The sequence below is a fragment of the Drosophila takahashii genome, chromosome 2L (genome assembly GCF_030179915.1).
Source record: "Drosophila takahashii strain IR98-3 E-12201 chromosome 2L, DtakHiC1v2, whole genome shotgun sequence".
NCBI classification, from domain to species: Eukaryota; Metazoa; Arthropoda; class Insecta; order Diptera; family Drosophilidae; genus Drosophila; species Drosophila takahashii.
Window position 1 is genome coordinate 3,633,498 of NC_091678.1, and position 17,769 is coordinate 3,651,266.

Here is a 17,769-nt window from a genome sequence, read left to right on the forward strand (position 1 = left end):
TGAATTTGGCAACACGGTAAAACCTGTCCGTCATTAACTATTACTATGGAATTTTGAGATTGATTAAACATAGTTTGTATTCCGTAGCTTTCAATTCAACAACTTTCTCCATCCCATTATTTTGGAATGTGTATGAAGAACAGATTTGTGGAAATTTCTCGTGTCTGCATTCTGAATCTGAATGGTCCTTGTTTTACAAACACGGAAAATAAATATTTTCACATTTTCCTTGAAGATCGCAGACTTAAACACCTTACAAATTTTGAGTTTTCCATACCGACAGGTCCAAAAAAGTTCTAAAAGCATGCATGCCAAAAACTTTATTTATAAATTTTAAGATCACATTTTGGATTAAAGAATCCTACATATGACATCCATGTAAAATACATGTAATCTAGATATTTTACACGGAAAAATACTCAAAAAATGCATTTACATTTGCAGCATTAAATTGGAATTCTAAAAAAAGAGAACTGTGAGTGCTCTCTGAGGAACCTCCGCGTCTCTAGAATATATATTCATTATTTAATGATCAAGACGAGTTGATGCTTAATATTGTTTTCTTCTGTTAAGCCTATAAATTTTTAAATTAAATTTAGTAGTTGTTTTGGCTAATAATAATAACTTTTGGAAATTCATTTCTGAAATCTTATAGAAAGAGATATAAACGATTCCAGCCAAAGTTAGTCATACAAACAAAAAAATACCCATCGAGTTATTTACAAAGTTTTTTTTATTGCCATGAACTTGGTTCCTAAATGCACAACTATGAAGTTAGTAAATAAGGTTTAATGTCGCATTACAAGTTGGACACATTCGAGTCCAGCACGGACAGGGCCTCGTCCTTCTCCTCCTGGAGTTCCTTGCCGGTAACGCCTAGCTTAGTCTTAGCGAAATCGCTGAGGGTCAGGCCCGAGACGATTTTCCACTGCTTGTTCTTGATCTCGACGGGGAACGAGAAGATCACGTCCTTGGGCGAGTCGTAGCTGCCGTCGGAGAAGACGCCCATGGAGACGAACTGGCCGGGCGCAGTGCCGTTCCACCAGTCGTGCATGTGATCGCAGGCAGCCTTGGCTGCCGACATGGCCGAGGACATTTTGCGGGCAGCAATCACAGCAGCTCCACGCTTCTGAACGGTCTCCACAAAGGATCCCTGCAGATAGGCGGTGTCGTTGATTGCCTCCACCACGGACTTAACACCTCCGTTGACGGTCACCTTGCCCTGGCCAGCATCGGGATACTGAGTGGAGGAGTGGTTGCCCCAGATGATGATGTTGCTGACGGCGGAAATGGGCACGCCCACCTTGGCGGCAATTTGGGAGGTGGCGCGATTCTGGTCCAGCCGAGTCATGGCCGAGAAGTTCTCGCGCGGAATAGAGGGTGCATAGGAGGAGCAGACCAGGGCATTGGTGTTGGCCGGGTTGCCCACGACCAGCACCTTCACGTCCTTCTTGGCGAACTTGTCCAGAGCCTGACCCTGGGTCCTGAAGATCTTCACGTTGGCGGACAGCAAATCCTTGCGCTCCATTCCCTCCTTGCGGGGCATGGCGCCCACGAGGAAGGCGGCCGAGACATCCTTGAATCCCACAGCCGGATCGGTGGTGGGCACCACCTCGACCAGCAGGGGAAGGGCACAGTCGGCCAGTTCCATGACCACGCCCTCCAGGACGCCGACCATGGGCGGAATGTCGAGCAGGTGGAGGACAATGGGCTGGTCCTTGCCGAACACCTCGCCGCGGGCGATCATGTACAGCAGGGAGTAGGCGATCTGGCCAGCAGCCCCGGTCACCACAACGCGAATTGGTTCAGCCTGAAAATATAGAGTTGAGTTAGGATTGTTTACTAGGTATTTTTAGGGTCTATTTGGAAGTATTCTGCGGATTAAAAAAATTGCACAATATATGAAATTTTATTTTAGTACTTTTTCTCTGTTAAAGAATCTCTTTATAAAATTGGGTATCATATTCTATCAATTTAGATATTTATGTTTGCAAAAGGAAACCTCGTATAGAACCTCTCAAGATCTACAAAATATGATGAAAATATAGTTGAGTTCGAATTATTTACTAAGTATTCTTAGGGTCTATTTGGAAGTATTTTGCGGGTTAATAAAATGGCACTATAATAATGTCTATTTTAATATGTCCAATTTTATGTTAGTACTTTTTCTCTATTAAAGAACCCTTTTATCAAATTGTGTATCATATTTTATCAATTAAGATATTTATGTCTGCTAGCGGAAACCTAGTATAGAACCTCATAAGATCTACAAAGTTTTTCGAAAGAAAATGCTATGTTTAGATGCAGCTAAGCTAATTATATTATAATAAGAGGGCGATTATTTCATCCAGCCTTTGCCTTTCGTTTTATATTTTATTTTTAGACGCTTTGCACAAATATACATGCAAAAATTTTAGCCTTCACAAACATCCAGTTCGCAATTATAGGGTTAAATCCCATATATGTAAGTGCAATATCGCAACTAGTGCAAATATGATAGTGAGTAGTAAACAAATAGAACGCTATTTGAATTGTTATTAGTATTAAGTGGGTCTAGAGATAAAGGCTTTACTATATTGTTTGTTTAGTAACAAAAAACAAAAGTTTTTTAGAATTTAACCTTGCTTGTTGGGTGCATTTTCCACCTATCCTTCTTACGCAATCTCAGTTAATCCTTTTCTAAAGGACACTAAATGTAGGGCACTTGTGGCACTTGACCTCTATTCATATTTTCCTTTATTCAGAGGCAAAGAAAAGTAAAAAACCCTTAGACCTAACGTTATAGGGATTAAAGTCTATAGCGAAAAATTTTATATTTACATCTCAAGCCCCGACATTGAAAAACACATCAAATTTTTGGAAGCTTAACCTCTGGAGTTTAACATTTTGATAAGATATGACAGATTTGAACTGCATGGACTTTGGTTTACAGTTTCAATCATCTAGTTTATATAAGCCCTATCTGCTCCCGGAAATGCCCACATATATATGAAAAACAATAATTTATCTCCGTCAATTGCCAATTAGCCTGCAGTGGAAATTAGTTGGTGCTCTTTGGGACTTCTGGAAACCATCCATTTGTGCATATAAACGTGTTTACGTCACAGTGGGTCTCGAAGATTAGCATGGAGAGAGGTCGAATGAATGTTAAATTTCCAGAAAAAATATTGCGACCATTTACGCATACCTTCATAACTACACATTATTGGACACGGCTATATGCATGTATATGTATGCATATTTTTCGCATTTGACAACCGAATACGTAAATTATTAATAATAACTTGGTAGTATATATTATATTCCCCGAAAATAATGCCGGCAAGCTTACCATTTTATAATTTCACAGGTGCAACGCTCCACGGACGAACTTCAAGTAAAAACGTAAATAGGGATCGCCAATTGCTAACCGGTTACTTTTCACAAATATTTTCAAGTCACTCTATTTTTGATAAAAATAGCCGTGAAACCATCGCGGTGAGAATGGTCCATCGCGTATTTTGCATCATAAATATATCGATTGCTTTTGTTATAAATTAAAAGCGAATTTCGTTTTAAGGTTTTATTGTAAATTAATTTATTTTGAAGAAAATAAAATAAAACACAAATAAAATACAAGACTACATCTAATCTTATTGTTTTTTTACTTATTACATGGAAAAAAGACAATAGGCTATGCCTTTTTGGTTCCTTGAAGTTGATAATCTTTTTTGGTTATCAGCTGATTGTTATTAAATGTCTCTTCTTATTTAGTTTCAAAGAACAAGTTTTTTTTTTATTTTTGCAACCTTCTTTGTGAAAGAATACCATAATAAGGCAAACAAAATAAATAATAAATCTTTATGGTACAGTAGAGGGATATGAATAATAAAATTACCTAATTAAAACATAAGTCAACGTTAATCCTAAAATATATTTATATTTTGACTAAAAATAAATAATCTGTATGTGACTGCAGTCCTGTGAAATGGTATTTACGTCCATTGCGTTATCGATAGTTTTATTCAATTCGTGGATTTTATATCGAATGTTTCGTGTGGAAAAAAATTGAAGTCTTTAATTTGGCGAATTCATTCGTTTACTTTGCGTTTATTTTTAGCCTTAGTACTTTCGTTTGATACGTTTGCTACCAAGTATTTCTACAAACTAAAAAGCGTTCAGGAACTCAATTTGCAATTGCAATTTCGATTCATCAACTATTCAGAGTGAATAAAGAAAAACCTACATCACACCTACAATCATACGTGTTACGTGTACATACATATGTGTATGTATATATACCCTTGCTTATGTACATTGTACATCTATCGTTTTTATTTCCTATTTGCCTTTTGTTATCCCTTGAAAATCGATTTCTTTACCGATTTTAATACGTGTTGGTGACTTGATATACCCAATAAACAATAAATCCCGACTGTATGTGGTCGTAAATAATTGTAGCGTTAACAATGTACGCTTGAGTACATAAACGCTTGCATATGTGTGCATATATAGTGGGTTAACAAATTGCTGATGTACAACTAATAAATTATTTTCCAATGCATACGCGAATATCGATGGGAATTCTATGAATTTTGCGTGATATCTGCACATATTGATGTGTCGCCATATTCGCACAGATGTCCGGTTATTAAACTCTAAAAAATACTTTCTTTTTTTTTGTTTTCCGAAGAAAGCTTACATATTTAATGTGAGAACTTGTTAATGTACATATGTAAATTGGCAAATCTGTTTGATATCTGTTATGAAAACTTATCCATATTTAAAAATACATTTTTGTTTGCCTGTCTGCGTGTAGACCACCGTGTATGTGTGTGTGCCTTTGTATATGCACAGAAGAATTACCTGACAGTAAACACCTTTTTCAGGTAGCATAAAATTGATAAATTGACGTTTCACAGAGGTTGCATAAAGTCAACAATGCCACGAATATAATGGGCGATATGTAAACAATGTGTGCAAAGCCCCAATTATCATTTATAGCCTCAAAAATGGTTGTGATCGAAAGTCTAGCTACAGGTGCTAAGTTCCGAAAACTAGTTTTCATAGTGTGCAAAATAATAATGGCAATGTTGGGGTGATTCATCCTATAAAGATATTGGTGCGACGCAGACCTTTGTTTCAGGGGTTATCAGATGAAGCACATCCTATATCATAAATTTATAACTAAAAAGAAAGGAAATTAAAGGTTTTTCTTAGAGTTACAATAGAACTTGAGTAAAAGTTATCCTTGACATTAAAGCCCGAGATACAAATAGTCACCTAATAAAAAATACTTATTATTTTTATTTACTTTCTACAGCTTGGTTCCCATCCATTATCAACAGTTTATTAAAAAATTAGAACTGCGAGCACTTCACCACTAAAAATCACCTGAAAATGAACGGTCTGAGCAGTAATGATGACGCTGTCGAGTGCCCTTTGTGTATGGAGCCGCTTGAGGTGGACGATCTGACCTTCTTTCCCTGTACCTGCGGATATCAGGTATATACCTCTATCACAACCCTCTCAACGGCGGAGAATTCAATTGCTTTCGCTTGCAGATTTGCCGTTTCTGTTGGCACAGGATCCGCACGGATGAGAACAAGCTGTGTCCGGCATGCCGCAAGGAGTATCCAGAGAATCCAGCTGATTTTAAGCCGCTATCGCAGGAGGAAGTAAGTTGGATAATCCTCCCTTCTTCAATCGACTAACCTGATTTCTTTGCCGCATCCCAGATGATTGCCTTCAAGTCCCAGAAACGCCAAAGGGACCAGCAACGAAAACAAAAGATCACCGAGAACCGAAAACATTTGGCCAACGTTCGTGTGGTCCAAAAGAACTTGGTGTTTGTTGTGGGCTTACCGCCTCGACTTGCCGATGCAGACGTATGTTGTTGTTTCACCAAGATTTACCCAAGACAAACTCACGATTGTCCTTTCAGATACTAAAGAAACACGAGTATTTTGGTAAATATGGGAAAATTCATAAAGTCGTTATAAATCCAAGTACCACGTATGCCGGCATAACGGTAAGAGTTGTAAGATTCAATTATTTATTACCTCTATACATTCACATGTGGCCTAGCGCCAATACCCGAGTTGCTCAGTCATTCTTTTAGGTGGTTTCTATGAAAACTTGGCAAAATGGCCCGTTTTCAGTGAAACTGAACAGATTAACGAGTATCAAAATTTATTTTCGATTAAAATGAATTTGAACCTTTTGTTATTAGCTGCTCTGGTAAGCGAACCCTGTAGAAATATCGTTTGAATAAGAAATGTTCTTGTATTTACGCTCTTATATTAATGAATATTTTATTATTATTATTTTAGGCAAAATTGTTAACTAATTATTTACAGGGATCGGAACTATTGTTTCGACCCAGTGCTTATGCTTTCAGTACAAGAGTGGAATTGAAAATAACCCTAACAGGTGTTTTTTTTGTTAATCTAACATTCGCTCATCGTGCTTCCCATAAAACTGCGAGGGTATCGGAGTTTTCGGTCCGCCGAATCCCGCTCCCTTCTATGATTGCCTTGCTAATTCCAATTTATTTTCGACTTAAAGGGTCCATCTGCGTCTGCCTACGTGACATATGTTAACAACTCGGATGCTTTGCGGGCCATTCAAAGCGTCAACAACATTATGATAGACGGGCGGCTCATAAAGACAAGCCTGGGGACAACCAAGTACTGCAGCCACTTCATGAAGAACCAGCAGTGTCCCAAGGGCGACTGCATGTACTTACATGAACTGGGGGATCCCGAGGCCAGTTTTACAAAGGAGGTGGGTGCCAGAATCAGCTTTTCCTCTCCCATTTTCTAATCCTCTATTCTTCTTTTAAAGGAAATGCATCAGGGAAAACACCAGGAGTACGAGAAGCGTCTGCACGATACTCTTATTGCCTCATTCGGACCGAATACAGCAGGTATTATAAATGGTAACGGAGCTTCTAAAGCAAATGGTAATTTCCGCCCAAGCAGCAGCTTAATGACTTAATAATGTCTATCCCCAATCAGCCGCGATTCCATCGTCATCGTCAGCGTCCTCTTCGTCCTCGGGATCAGGCACGAATGCCTCGAGTGCAGCCAGTGCCCAGCAAAAGGAGGCCTGGCCCAGTTTATCGGTCTCGCCGATCAATGGCCGCGAGGCGACTGCGGGTGCGAACAATTCCAGTGGGAAGAGCAAGCGGGAGAAGCTGCGCAACGAGAAGAGGCACGAGAAGAACAAGGCGAAGAATAAGAACAAGGAGAACTACGTGCCCGAATCGCGGGGCAGCACAAGTACTGAGACATTCGCCGAGGCCACAGCGGATGCACCAGCCACCACGAAGGCTGAGCCGCCGCAGAGTTCTTCTAGCAATCGGGCGAGGGCCGATCGCGGAAAGGATCGGGCCTCCAATGGAAAGGAACAGAAGAAGGGCAAGGAATCTGCTCCAGCTCCTGCTCCTGCTGCTCCTCCAGCCGCCGCAACGAAACAGGCCGAGAGAATCGAGCCGAGCGAGAGTACAATAACACAAAAGAAGAAGGCGGAAGTAATCGAAAGCTGTGAAGATAGTTTACCACAAAAGAGATTAGCGGGAACAAATGTTCAAAGATCTGTGAGCTCGTGTAGCGAAACTAGCGAAGGTCATGTCTCGGAGAGTAGCTTAAGTGAAAAGAGTTTACCTGGTGATTATGCGGAGGAGAAGTGCAATAGTGTGAATTCTGAGAGCCAACCAGAAAGTGTGAAGACCCAGGAGGACGCCGAGAAGAGCAACGAGGCTATTGCCGAGGCTGAACCCGTTCTGACCGCCTCCAAATCCTCCGAGGACCTTAGTCCCGCGGCAGTGGAGCCTAGCAATGGCAAAGATGGAGGATGCTTGCCCGAAGAGCCAGTCGAACCGCCGAGCCTGGCGGAGAATGGAAGCAGAATGACTGGTGCGTTAGCTTATCTATTTTTTGGGATTATACCTTACTCAAAATTATATTTACAGATGCGCTGTCTAAGCTCAACATTTTCGACGACACGCCCAGCTTCTTTACATCGCCATCATTCCAGCAAGTCCCCTTAATAAAGAATAAGCTAGATTTGGAAATGCGGCAGTCTCATTTACCAGACTTGGTCAACGGTAAGTGAAAATATATTGCCTTTTTTAAGAGTTTATCATCAGAATTATTTTTTATTGGATTAAAGCAATTAGAAATATAAGAAGACGTAAAATTCTCAGCTTGTTATGTTATTTGTCCTTGCAATCTTGTTAAAAACTAAAGATATCTAATTATTTTATGTCGATTTTTCTCATTTTTCGGTACTTAAAATATGAACGGGCATACACAGATATTGATGGAATCCAAAAGGCATCAAATACAAACGGTAATCATTTGTTTTTTATAGTATCTTTTAGAGAATTAAACTGTAGATAATAGCACTAGTTGTTCTGTTTAACACTAAGCTAAGTTTTGTTGTCCCTAAAGTTTTTAAATCATTTCATATATCTTTCTTACGAAAACAGAGTGGGAAGAAGCTTTCAAAAATGTGATGATACGCAACACTAGGCATGTGGAGGAGCAGCTACTTCAGCAGCAGCACTTGCAACAGCAGCAGCAGCATCACCACCAGCAAGTATTGCACCAACAGGAGGAGTTCCTTCGCATGCACGAATTACAGAAACGCAACAACTTTGCGACAAATATTTCACAAATGAACGGTCCTGCAAATGGTGAGTTGTATTTTATTTATTTATCTATATTAGGTAGTCTAATAAATATATTATCGCTACTTTTTCAGATATCCTTAGCCATTTCCAGGCTAACAATCTCGATTTTAATAGAGTTCAAGCCCATGCACTCCTGCAGCAACAACTATTACAACAGCAGTCGGGGGAAAATCTGTTTGGCGGCAACATGTCGAAATTCTTTGATTTTCACAAAAGTCAGCAGCAGTCACACCATCAGTATCTTAATGGACACCCGCCTCAAATCAATGGAAACAGTGCTGTGCCTGAGCCACAACGCGTGGCGGCCTTCTTGGAAAACAATCGACTGAATTCGCCTTTTGTCGAAAATGGTACGTTCTGTATTCCAATTTAAATTCGTGTTAACTGTCAATAATGAAATGATTAAACGTCATTATCCCAGGACTTATTAATTCACAACAGCAGCCTCAAAAGAGGATGATGGGAATGTTTGAAAATCTGGTAAGTTAATGGGTAAAAACATCTCATAATATTTATTCATTTTTCGGTTTTCTATTTTCCAGCCACCAAACACGCAATCTCAACAGAGTCGGTTCACCCAGAACTCTATAGTCGACGATGACTTAGGTAAGTTGTGGTTAATATCGCTCTTTCGAGGGTTTCCATTAATATTGATTAATATTTTAAGGTTTTGACCCCTTTATTGAGACCCAAAAAGGACTTGCTGAACTTATGGAAAATGAAGTTGTTCAACAACAGAGTATTAACAATGAAAACCCCGTTCCGAAGCTTCCGCCACAGCCCCAAATTCCCCCACATCAGCAGCTGGTGGACAATATGCAGCGGGCTCGCATGCCGCCGCCAGGCTTCAATCACATGAACACCCTGGGCTTGGGCGGAGCATCCAGACTGCAGCAGCACACTAGCAAAATGATGCCCTTCATGAATATGCCCGTCAATGGGGTGGGAAACAACGGCGTTCAGGGGCAGCACCAGGTACCAATGGGTGCCAACTGGAATGCTCACTTGGCCATGCACCAAAACCCAGGACAGCCCGTGGGCGACTCACAATTGCAGCATCCGATGGCTCACAACAAGGGTAAGAAATGTCTTAAACTTACCCTCCAAGGATTTATGAAATATTTAGACATCCTGTTAAAAGTTATTTCATATTAATAACGTTATATCTTCCTCAACAGTTTACAACAACAGTGATTGGACTTCAATGGATCCGGCTATACTTTCGTTTAGACAGTTCTCCTCCTTCCCACAAAACCAAATTCCCCCACATCCTCAACAACAGCAGGATATGTTTTTGCAGCATTTGGCTCAACAGCAAAATTCCCAGAGTGGTATGTTTGCTAAAGCGCTTGATAAATCAAAACGGCCTATTAAATAAAAGCCTTGATCTTTTCCAGGTTTCAACAATCAGCCACAGCAACTGCTTCCTATGGGGATGCCCAATAATTTGCTGAACGGACAACAGTCGCAGCCGCCACAGGTCAATGCCAATGTTCAGGGCATGCTTGAGTTTTTAAAAAGCCGTCAATTCGTTTAGCTACAATACATATAAATATTACATTTGTTTACCTGTACTCTTTATTAAATATTTCTTAAAGTAAATATAGGCAAAATAAAATTCGAATATAATGAAACAACATGATACAAAAGACGGTCCAGTGAAATTTTGCATAGTGAAAGCATTTGTGGAGCCGGAACAAGACTGGAATCCCGACATTCCGTGGACGAAGTCCGCGTGATTGAAGCTATAATCCAAGAAACCCTTCTCGGGACTTAATCCGCTTGGCATTAACTTAAAACCCACTCATTCCAATTGCTTGCTGGATAAGATACAGAGATACCATGGCAATAAGTAGCAAAGAAAACCTCGTGATGTGAAATTATCGAGACTGTGTAAAAATGTCAAGTTTTGAATAATAAATACGCGACTTTGAATAGTTGAAAAGAATTTATTCCTACGGTCCAAGCAACTACTTTCTATTTTTGGCGGCGTGGGGCAGGCGATTTCCTTGACCAGCAGCTCCGCCCAGGCGCATCGCATTGTTGCCAGGACCTCCTCCGTATCCCTGGCCAGGCCCACGATTGCCGCCGACATTATTCCGGTTGCCACCGGGACGACCGCCGCGTTGATTCTGCGACGAGTTGCCGCCGCGGTTTTTGTTCATCTCTGTGCGATTCCTCGACTTTGCCTGCGCATCTTCCTTCACCATGTCGATCACCTCGTCGGGAATGCGCAGGTATTTAATGGTACTTCCTCGGATGTAGCACTCGGGCATACGCCAAAAGCGATCGCCATCCTGCAAAGTAAATACTATTATAAAAACTGTGTACGTTCAAAACATAGTTGTCTATACATACATATGTAAAGACGGATGTATCTAGCAAACATTACCGGCATTTAGCCGCATTAAAATATTACCTTTGAGGTGCAAATAACATCGCGCAGATTGATATTCATCCAGGAGTCGCAACTAACCAAGTGACCATTGTATGTTTCACCATTTTTCAGCTCCACCAACTAAATAAAAACAAATTTGCACACGACTTTAAATATGCTATACTTCCGAAGCACAATATGACTCACCATGGGATGGCTCTGCGCCGTTTTCAATAGTGACAGCGGTAGCTAAAAAACGCATTTTATTTAAAGGTATTTTTTTTATTTACAATAAAATAATTTTGCTTACCATTTTGTTGAAATAATTGATTAATACAGCGATAGTAACTTATCGATAGAGATGATAACAGTTGGAATGAAATGGATGTAGAACAAGAAACGATATGGGGTGTTCTGATTTCCAATTTCTGCTTTTTATTTCATCCTGTTTTAACTTGAATTTATGAATATTTAATTTAAATATTCTGAGTCTAGATAAGTTATTCTCCATTATATTATTTATCTCATACATACGCACTAAATAATTGGTTTTTAATAATTATTTTATTTAGATAACAACACATTTCATTTATTTTAAAGCAGAGCGGCTTTGTAATGACTGCAACTCGTTCAGTAAAAGGGCGATATTATAGCGCACTTGCTGGAACATAGATAGAGGCAATTCTAGAGTGCGAAATTCTCTATTCTGGAGTTTGAAGTGGAGGACTATTGTAGGTTTATCTATTTGCACAGTACTAAAAATTAAAGAATGTTAAGTTTGTATTTCTTCAAAGAAGATAAGAAACTTACTTTAAAGATAGGGAAATATTAATTCTCCACTGCAGCTTTGACATTTTAACGCGGTCCATTTTAGTTTCTGAAAAGTTCTTGCTGAGTACATCATGATGGTTTAACAAAACTTTGCAAATGTCATCAACATATTCTTCTGCAAAACTGGAGGATTTGAAAAATATTATATGCATTAGCATTGCAACAAAGCTCATATACTAGTACATGAATACTTACTTTAAATCGTCCATTAAACACTTTCGCAACTCGTGATGTTTTACAACGCCCTTTGGATATCTCAGAAAGATTTGCATCATCAGAAATATCATTGTAAAGAGTTCACAAAAGTTTGGTGGAATCTTTTGGCCTGCATTTGTTAGCTTATTTAGTGCCAGGGAAAGCACTTCAGAAGACGACTTTTTTGTTTCAATAAAATGCACAGATACTTGAATAAGGACTCGTAGCATAGACTTGGTCAATTGCGGAGCGAAAGGAGTGTATGGCTTAACACTCCTTAAGAGATTATATCTAAACGAAGACGACATGATGCAAATGCATACTTTATTTTTGTTGGTCAAAAACATAAACAAACCAGAGATGAGTCAATTTCGATACTCGCTTTTCGATATTTGGTACCTGGATATTCCAGTTTTAAAATGGAATGAAATGGAATAAAAAATTGTTTTAAAAAAATAATTACTTAATTTTTTAAAGTTTAGTTAAATGGATAATAATAGTCGTCTGCCCCAGCAAAAAGTGTAAGTTGTATCCTAACTGATGGGAACAGTTTACTGTCTCATTAAAATTTTATAAACTAATTTCACTTGTCAATCACGGCTACACTTTAAATCCTTGTTGAGGTAATTTAATTCTTCATAATAAGTGACAAATTATGGCATAATTGAAATTACACTTGGTCATTACCACCAGCTATTCACGCTGTCAATCAAACTAAACAGCTTGCTATAAAAGGGTATAAAATGCTCGGCAGGACATAAACTAGTAAAATGAAAACCTCATTCTGTTTGTTTATTTTGGCAGTAGCTGCAGGTGAAGTAAGCCTGGATATGGAGATATCCGTTTTAACCAACTTCGTTGTAAACTTGGTTAAAACCAACCATGCCATCTTGTTTGTGTGTTCGATTAAAGGTAAGAAAATACTCATTAAGCAACATAATAAAATAAACTGAATGATTGTTAGACTTTGAAGAAACGACTATTGCATTGATGGAAAAAAACCAATTTGTTAGTGTCGTACATCTTAACATGAACCAAACTTACTCCCTACCAACTTTATTAACAAGAGAATGTCATGCTCGAACTTCAATACTGGTAAATGCAAGGTGTAGTGGAACAACTGATCTTCTTTTCGAAGCCTCTGAAAATAGATTTTTTAATAAAACCTACCAATGGTTCCTCTGGGGTGTTGACCTTGACGTTCAATCATTATTTCCATTAAAACTGAATTATGTCGGCCCAAACGCTCAGATAACGTATGTAAATAAAACCGATGACGGATACGCATATTGGGATATTCATTCCAAAGGAAGACATTTGAAATCGAAGTTGGAAATACATTTGATAGGAACACTAATAAATGATACATTGAATATAGTGTGCGATATTTTTCATCTGCAAAGTATTGATTTTCGCGGACAATTTAATGGAATTACCTTAAGAGGAGCAAGTGTTGTAAGTTTTATTTATAGACTAAAATTAAACCTAAAGCTTTGTACAATTTATTTTATAATAGATCGATAAGGAGGATATAATTACAAATGAACAAATTGAATCAATTCTTTCGCGACCCACAAAAGATGCTGGAGTGGCCGCATTTATAAAGTATCATTACGAACTTTTGGGACTTTTGAGAGACCGTTTCAATTTCACCGTTAATTTTCGGAATTCTAGGGGATGGGCTGGACGGCTGGGAAACACTACCTTTCGGCTTGGTCTCTTGGGAATAATTATGCGAAATGAGGCGGATATTGCCGCATCCGGAGCATTTAATCGTATTAATCGATTTGCAGAGTTTGATATAATACATCAAAGTTGGAAATTTGAGACTGCGTTTTTATACCGCTATACTGCAGACTTGGACACTCATGGAAAAAGTGGGAACTTTCTATCACCATTTAGCGACAGAGTATGGTTCTTCTGCCTTTTAACCCTTGCTGCTTTCAGCATAATTTGGGTGCTATTTGAAGTTATAGACAGCAAGCTTTTACATAGACGAGATATCTCCCAAAAAACAGAAGGTTCCAGTCAGAAAATGGAAGCTGCACCTAACGCGGTTAAGGATAATCCTAGCATTAAAACCACTTGCATCGAGCGAATTCTGCAGACCTTCGGAGCCTGTTGTCAACAGGGATTGGACCCAAATCCAAAAGATCGTTCTGTTCGATTTCTTGTAATGACCTTATTTTTATTCTCTCTTGTAATGTACAATTATTATACGTCTTCTGTTGTGGGAGGACTTCTAAGCTCTTCAGATCAAGGTCCAGCAAGTGTTGATGAGATAACGGCAAGTCCTTTGAAAATATCTTTTGAAGACATTGGATACTACAAAGTCTTATTTCGAGTAAGTAAACTTAAAAAGTATTTTGATTATTTTATATCAATTACACCCCATTTTTACTCGAAAGGAAAGTCAAAATCGATCCATTACAAGATTGATTGAGAAAAAACTGTCTTCTTCACGAGGTTCAAATGAATTGGCTATTTTTAGTCATATTGAAGAAGCTGTTCCATACCTTAAAGCTGGCGGTTTTGCGTTTCATTGTGAAGTAGTTGACGCTTACCCGGTTATAGCTGAATTTTTCGATGCTAATGAAATCTGTGATCTGCGTGAAGTCTCCGGTCTAATGGAAGTGGAAATTATGAATTGGATTTTACATAAGAACAGCCAGTACACTGAAATATTTCGAACTGCGTAAGAAAAACCATTTATATATTTATATTATACTCTTATCTTCAAAATACAAACAGCTGATCCTAAAATAATAGTAAAAGCGCACTTATATGAGTTTCTATCGATAAGAGAGTAAGTTATATCAGCTGTTAGTAAATATTCACAGTGGAATTTAGTGTTTCACATCTTTCAAAATTCTAAACCATTCCCTTAAGATTGATATTTATGTTATGCTCTTATCTACAATATGAAAACAGCTTATCCTTAAAATAAGATTATAAACAATTGGTTTCAAACATTATTGAATAAAAATTAAAATATTTTTTATAGTATGTGTAATGCCCAAGAGAAAGGATTTGTGGAACGCATTCTTCGAAGGCGGCAAATTAAAAAACCGGCATGCCAATCACTATACACTGTTTATCCTGTAAGCTTGTCAGGAGTGCTACCAGCATTTGTTATATTGATTGGTAAATATTTTAAACAATTGGTAACATTTTTTAAAAATTAATTTTCTCACAGGTGGAACAATAGCATCTTTGCTACTTTTGTGTATGGAGAAATTGTATGAGCATCTAGGCCTAGCAAAGTTGTGGGGCTTTTAATTATTCGTATATAAATAATTAAAAAATAAATAATGAAATATTGGAAATTGTTCCACTTTTTTATTATTTAAAGGTTTTATTCCACGCGTTCCTACCATTTCAATAACTCGTAAAATAAATAAAATGCCAACTCCACATGCAACCCTGCGTCAAATTTTTCGGTTTCCTGTCACGCTGTATGTGTGGTTCTTTCTTTCCTTTGATTCTGTTGCCGAAGCAAGGTAAGTTTTAGGGGTTGTTGAAGTTATACTATCGTTTAAGTGAATTAAAACGCATAAATACAAAGCTAAAGTAGCCTATTACACTTGTAACTTGTTACGAGTGCAATAAACGACTCTTTTTATTGGAAAATATGAAAATAATTGCAGTGCACATGTAACTTTGACAAGCAATTCACATTGCTGAAAATATTTTGTGAAGAAAAAAAAGACATCTTGTGATATTTAAATTTATACATTAAGGTAAGTGAACTTCCGCGCGATTAGTTATCTGTGGATGGCCGGTTAAGGCTTCCCCGGGGAACATATTTCGCACACTCCCTCTCTTTCCACATGTTATTAACCACATGAATATTTTCAGAACTGGTCTCCAGAATTAACAACTAAACATGCCGCAGAACGAGTATATGGAGCGCCATCGCAAGCTGTATGGCCGGCGATTGGATTACGAGGAGCGTAAGCGCAAGAAGGAAGCCCGTCTTCCCAAGGACCGGGCACGCAAGGCTCGCAAGCTGCGCGGCATCAAGGCCAAGCTCTTCAACAAGGAGCGACGCAATGAAAAGATTCAGATCAAGAAGAAGATCCAGGCCCACGAGGAGAAGAAGGTCAAGAAGCAGGAGGAGAAGGTCGAGGATGGAGCCCTGCCGCACTACCTGCTCGACAGAGGCATCCAGTCCAGCGCCAAGGTCCTGTCCAATATGATCAAGCAGAAGCGCAAGGAGAAGGCTGGCAAGTGGGATGTGCCCATTCCCAAAGTGCGCGCCCAGTCGGATGCCGAGGTCTTCAAGGTGCTGAAGACGGGGAAGACAAAGCGGAAGGCGTGGAAGCGCATGGTCACAAAAGTCACCTTCGTCGGCGAGAACTTCACCCGCAAGCCGCCAAAGTTCGAACGCTTCATCCGACCCATGGGTCTGCGCATGAAGAAGGCCCACGTGACGCATCCCGAACTGAAAGCCACCTTCAATCTGCCCATCATCGGCGTCAAGAAGAACCCCAGCTCGCCCATGTTCACATCTTTGGGCGTCATCACAAAGGGTACCGTGATCGAGGTGAACATCTCTGAACTTGGATTGGTAACGCAAACAGGCAAGGTTGTCTGGGGAAAATACGCACAGGTCACGAATAATCCGGAGAACGACGGCGTTATCAATGCAGTGCTGCTTGTCTAACCAACACATTTTGCTACCTAGTTTAAGAGTTTGGCTTAATAAACAAACATATATACAAATAACGTTGAACATTGTTTGAATTTTATAAATATTTTCTATAGTATAAGCTTACCATAATTCTTTATATGTTTCTATATCTACATTTTCTTATTTCTTGCAGTTTGGTGACTGGAACACAAGATGCAGATCTTCGTTAAGACCCTCACGGGCAAGACCATCACTCTTGAGGTCGAACCTTCGGATACTATCGAAAATGTCAAAGCCAAGATTCAGGACAAAGAAGGAATTCCTCCAGATCAGCAGCGTCTGATCTTCGCTGGCAAGCAGCTGGAAGATGGCCGCACCCTCTCTGACTATAACATTCAGAAGGAGTCCACTTTGCACTTGGTGCTGCGCCTGCGTGGTGGTGCCAAGAAGCGCAAGAAGAAGAACTACTCCACCCCCAAGAAAATCAAGCACAAGAGGAAGAAGGTCAAGCTAGCTGTCCTGAAATACTACAAGGTACACACAAACAACAATCTACCGACATCCGAAAACTTTCTGATCTGTTCTTGGAATTCTTGAGTCTTGGTCTTGCGCTTAAGATTTGGATCTCAGAGTGACTTCACCCAGTGCCCTATATAGACAAGCCATGTATGAGCTCAACATTTAATAATCTTATTTATGGTTTCTTTTTCCCAGGTTGACGAGAACGGCAAGATCCACCGTCTCCGTCGCGAGTGCCCCGGTGAGAACTGCGGCGCCGGCGTCTTCATGGCTGCCCACGAAGATCGTCACTACTGCGGCAAGTGCAACCTGACCTTTGTCTTCAGCAAACCAGAGGAAAAGTAATTCTGCTACATAGAACAACATGTACGTTTCCAGAAATCAAATAAAGGTAGTAATTGAATGATAAATTCAATCACAGAAGTTTATAACGTCTTTTATTTTATAATTTAGTTGAAAATACTTTAAAAAGGGGGAGAATTAAGAGGAATTTAATTGCATTTTTATTTTTTTTTATTGTTTCGATTAATTATCTTG

General features: G+C 39.2%; 7 protein-coding genes across 9 annotated transcripts; 4 read left to right on the forward strand and 3 right to left on the reverse strand.

The window, feature by feature from the left end:
- Positions 1 to 715: 715 nt before the first annotated feature.
- Mdh1 (malate dehydrogenase 1) lies at positions 716 to 3,463 on the reverse strand. Its single transcript, XM_017148646.3, has 2 exons — positions 3,332 to 3,463; positions 716 to 1,810 (listed from the first exon to the last, which is right to left on the reverse strand). The coding sequence occupies exons 1-2, from the start codon at positions 3,332 to 3,334 to the stop codon at positions 800 to 802; spliced, it is 1,014 nt and encodes a 337-aa protein (XP_017004135.2). The 5' UTR covers positions 3,335 to 3,463; the 3' UTR covers positions 716 to 799.
- A 547-nt stretch (positions 3,464 to 4,010) lies between these two features.
- Cnot4 (CCR4-NOT transcription complex subunit 4) lies at positions 4,011 to 10,314 on the forward strand. Of its 2 annotated transcripts, XM_070212591.1 has the most exons (17): positions 4,012 to 4,267; positions 5,303 to 5,484; positions 5,544 to 5,657; positions 5,718 to 5,867; positions 5,924 to 6,019; positions 6,547 to 6,765; positions 6,826 to 6,943; positions 6,999 to 7,898; positions 7,955 to 8,089; positions 8,299 to 8,334; positions 8,474 to 8,680; positions 8,749 to 9,027; positions 9,099 to 9,157; positions 9,220 to 9,283; positions 9,345 to 9,755; positions 9,856 to 10,008; positions 10,075 to 10,314. In XM_070212591.1, the coding sequence occupies exons 2-17, from the start codon at positions 5,380 to 5,382 to the stop codon at positions 10,212 to 10,214; spliced, it is 3,186 nt and encodes a 1,061-aa protein (XP_070068692.1). In that variant the 5' UTR covers positions 4,012 to 4,267; positions 5,303 to 5,379; the 3' UTR covers positions 10,215 to 10,314. The 2 variants fall into 2 exon arrangements, with proteins under 2 accessions (XP_070068698.1, XP_070068692.1); XM_070212597.1 differs by lacking the exon at positions 8,299 to 8,334 and having other exon boundaries at positions 4,011 to 4,267.
- Positions 10,315 to 10,606: 292 nt separating this feature from the next.
- LOC108062060 (uncharacterized) lies at positions 10,607 to 11,467 on the reverse strand. The gene is made up of 4 exons (XM_070212599.1): positions 11,365 to 11,467; positions 11,262 to 11,303; positions 11,097 to 11,195; positions 10,607 to 10,974 (listed from the first exon to the last, which is right to left on the reverse strand). Exons 1-4 carry the CDS (start codon positions 11,365 to 11,367, stop codon positions 10,648 to 10,650), a joined length of 471 nt encoding a protein of 156 aa, XP_070068700.1. The 5' UTR covers positions 11,368 to 11,467; the 3' UTR covers positions 10,607 to 10,647.
- Positions 11,468 to 11,596: 129 nt separating this feature from the next.
- On the reverse strand, positions 11,597 to 12,440 carry LSm-4 (Like Sm protein 4). The gene is made up of 3 exons (XM_017148572.3): positions 12,081 to 12,440; positions 11,865 to 12,008; positions 11,597 to 11,809 (listed from the first exon to the last, which is right to left on the reverse strand). The coding sequence occupies exons 1-3, from the start codon at positions 12,425 to 12,427 to the stop codon at positions 11,644 to 11,646; spliced, it is 657 nt and encodes a 218-aa protein (XP_017004061.1). The 5' UTR covers positions 12,428 to 12,440; the 3' UTR covers positions 11,597 to 11,643.
- Positions 12,441 to 12,850: 410 nt separating this feature from the next.
- On the forward strand, positions 12,851 to 15,964 carry Ir31a (Ionotropic receptor 31a). Its single transcript, XM_070213334.1, has 6 exons — positions 12,851 to 12,992; positions 13,045 to 13,535; positions 13,597 to 14,424; positions 14,489 to 14,775; positions 15,085 to 15,224; positions 15,939 to 15,964. Exons 1-6 carry the CDS (start codon positions 12,851 to 12,853, stop codon positions 15,962 to 15,964), a joined length of 1,914 nt encoding a protein of 637 aa, XP_070069435.1.
- RpS27A (ribosomal protein S27A) lies at positions 15,490 to 17,655 on the forward strand. The gene is made up of 3 exons (XM_017148578.3): positions 15,490 to 15,580; positions 16,907 to 17,247; positions 17,428 to 17,655. Exons 2-3 carry the CDS (start codon positions 16,927 to 16,929, stop codon positions 17,575 to 17,577), a joined length of 471 nt encoding a protein of 156 aa, XP_017004067.1. The 5' UTR covers positions 15,490 to 15,580; positions 16,907 to 16,926; the 3' UTR covers positions 17,578 to 17,655.
- On the forward strand, positions 15,508 to 16,808 carry Ip259 (NSA2 ribosome biogenesis factor-like IP259). Of its 2 annotated transcripts, none has more exons than XM_017148575.3 (2): positions 15,508 to 15,580; positions 15,939 to 16,808. In XM_017148575.3, the coding sequence occupies exon 2, from the start codon at positions 15,967 to 15,969 to the stop codon at positions 16,744 to 16,746; it is 780 nt and encodes a 259-aa protein (XP_017004064.1). In that variant the 5' UTR covers positions 15,508 to 15,580; positions 15,939 to 15,966; the 3' UTR covers positions 16,747 to 16,808. The 2 variants fall into 2 exon arrangements, with proteins under 2 accessions (XP_017004064.1, XP_070072113.1); XM_070216012.1 differs by lacking the exon at positions 15,508 to 15,580 and adding an exon at positions 15,623 to 15,820.
- Positions 17,656 to 17,769: the final 114 nt, after the last annotated feature.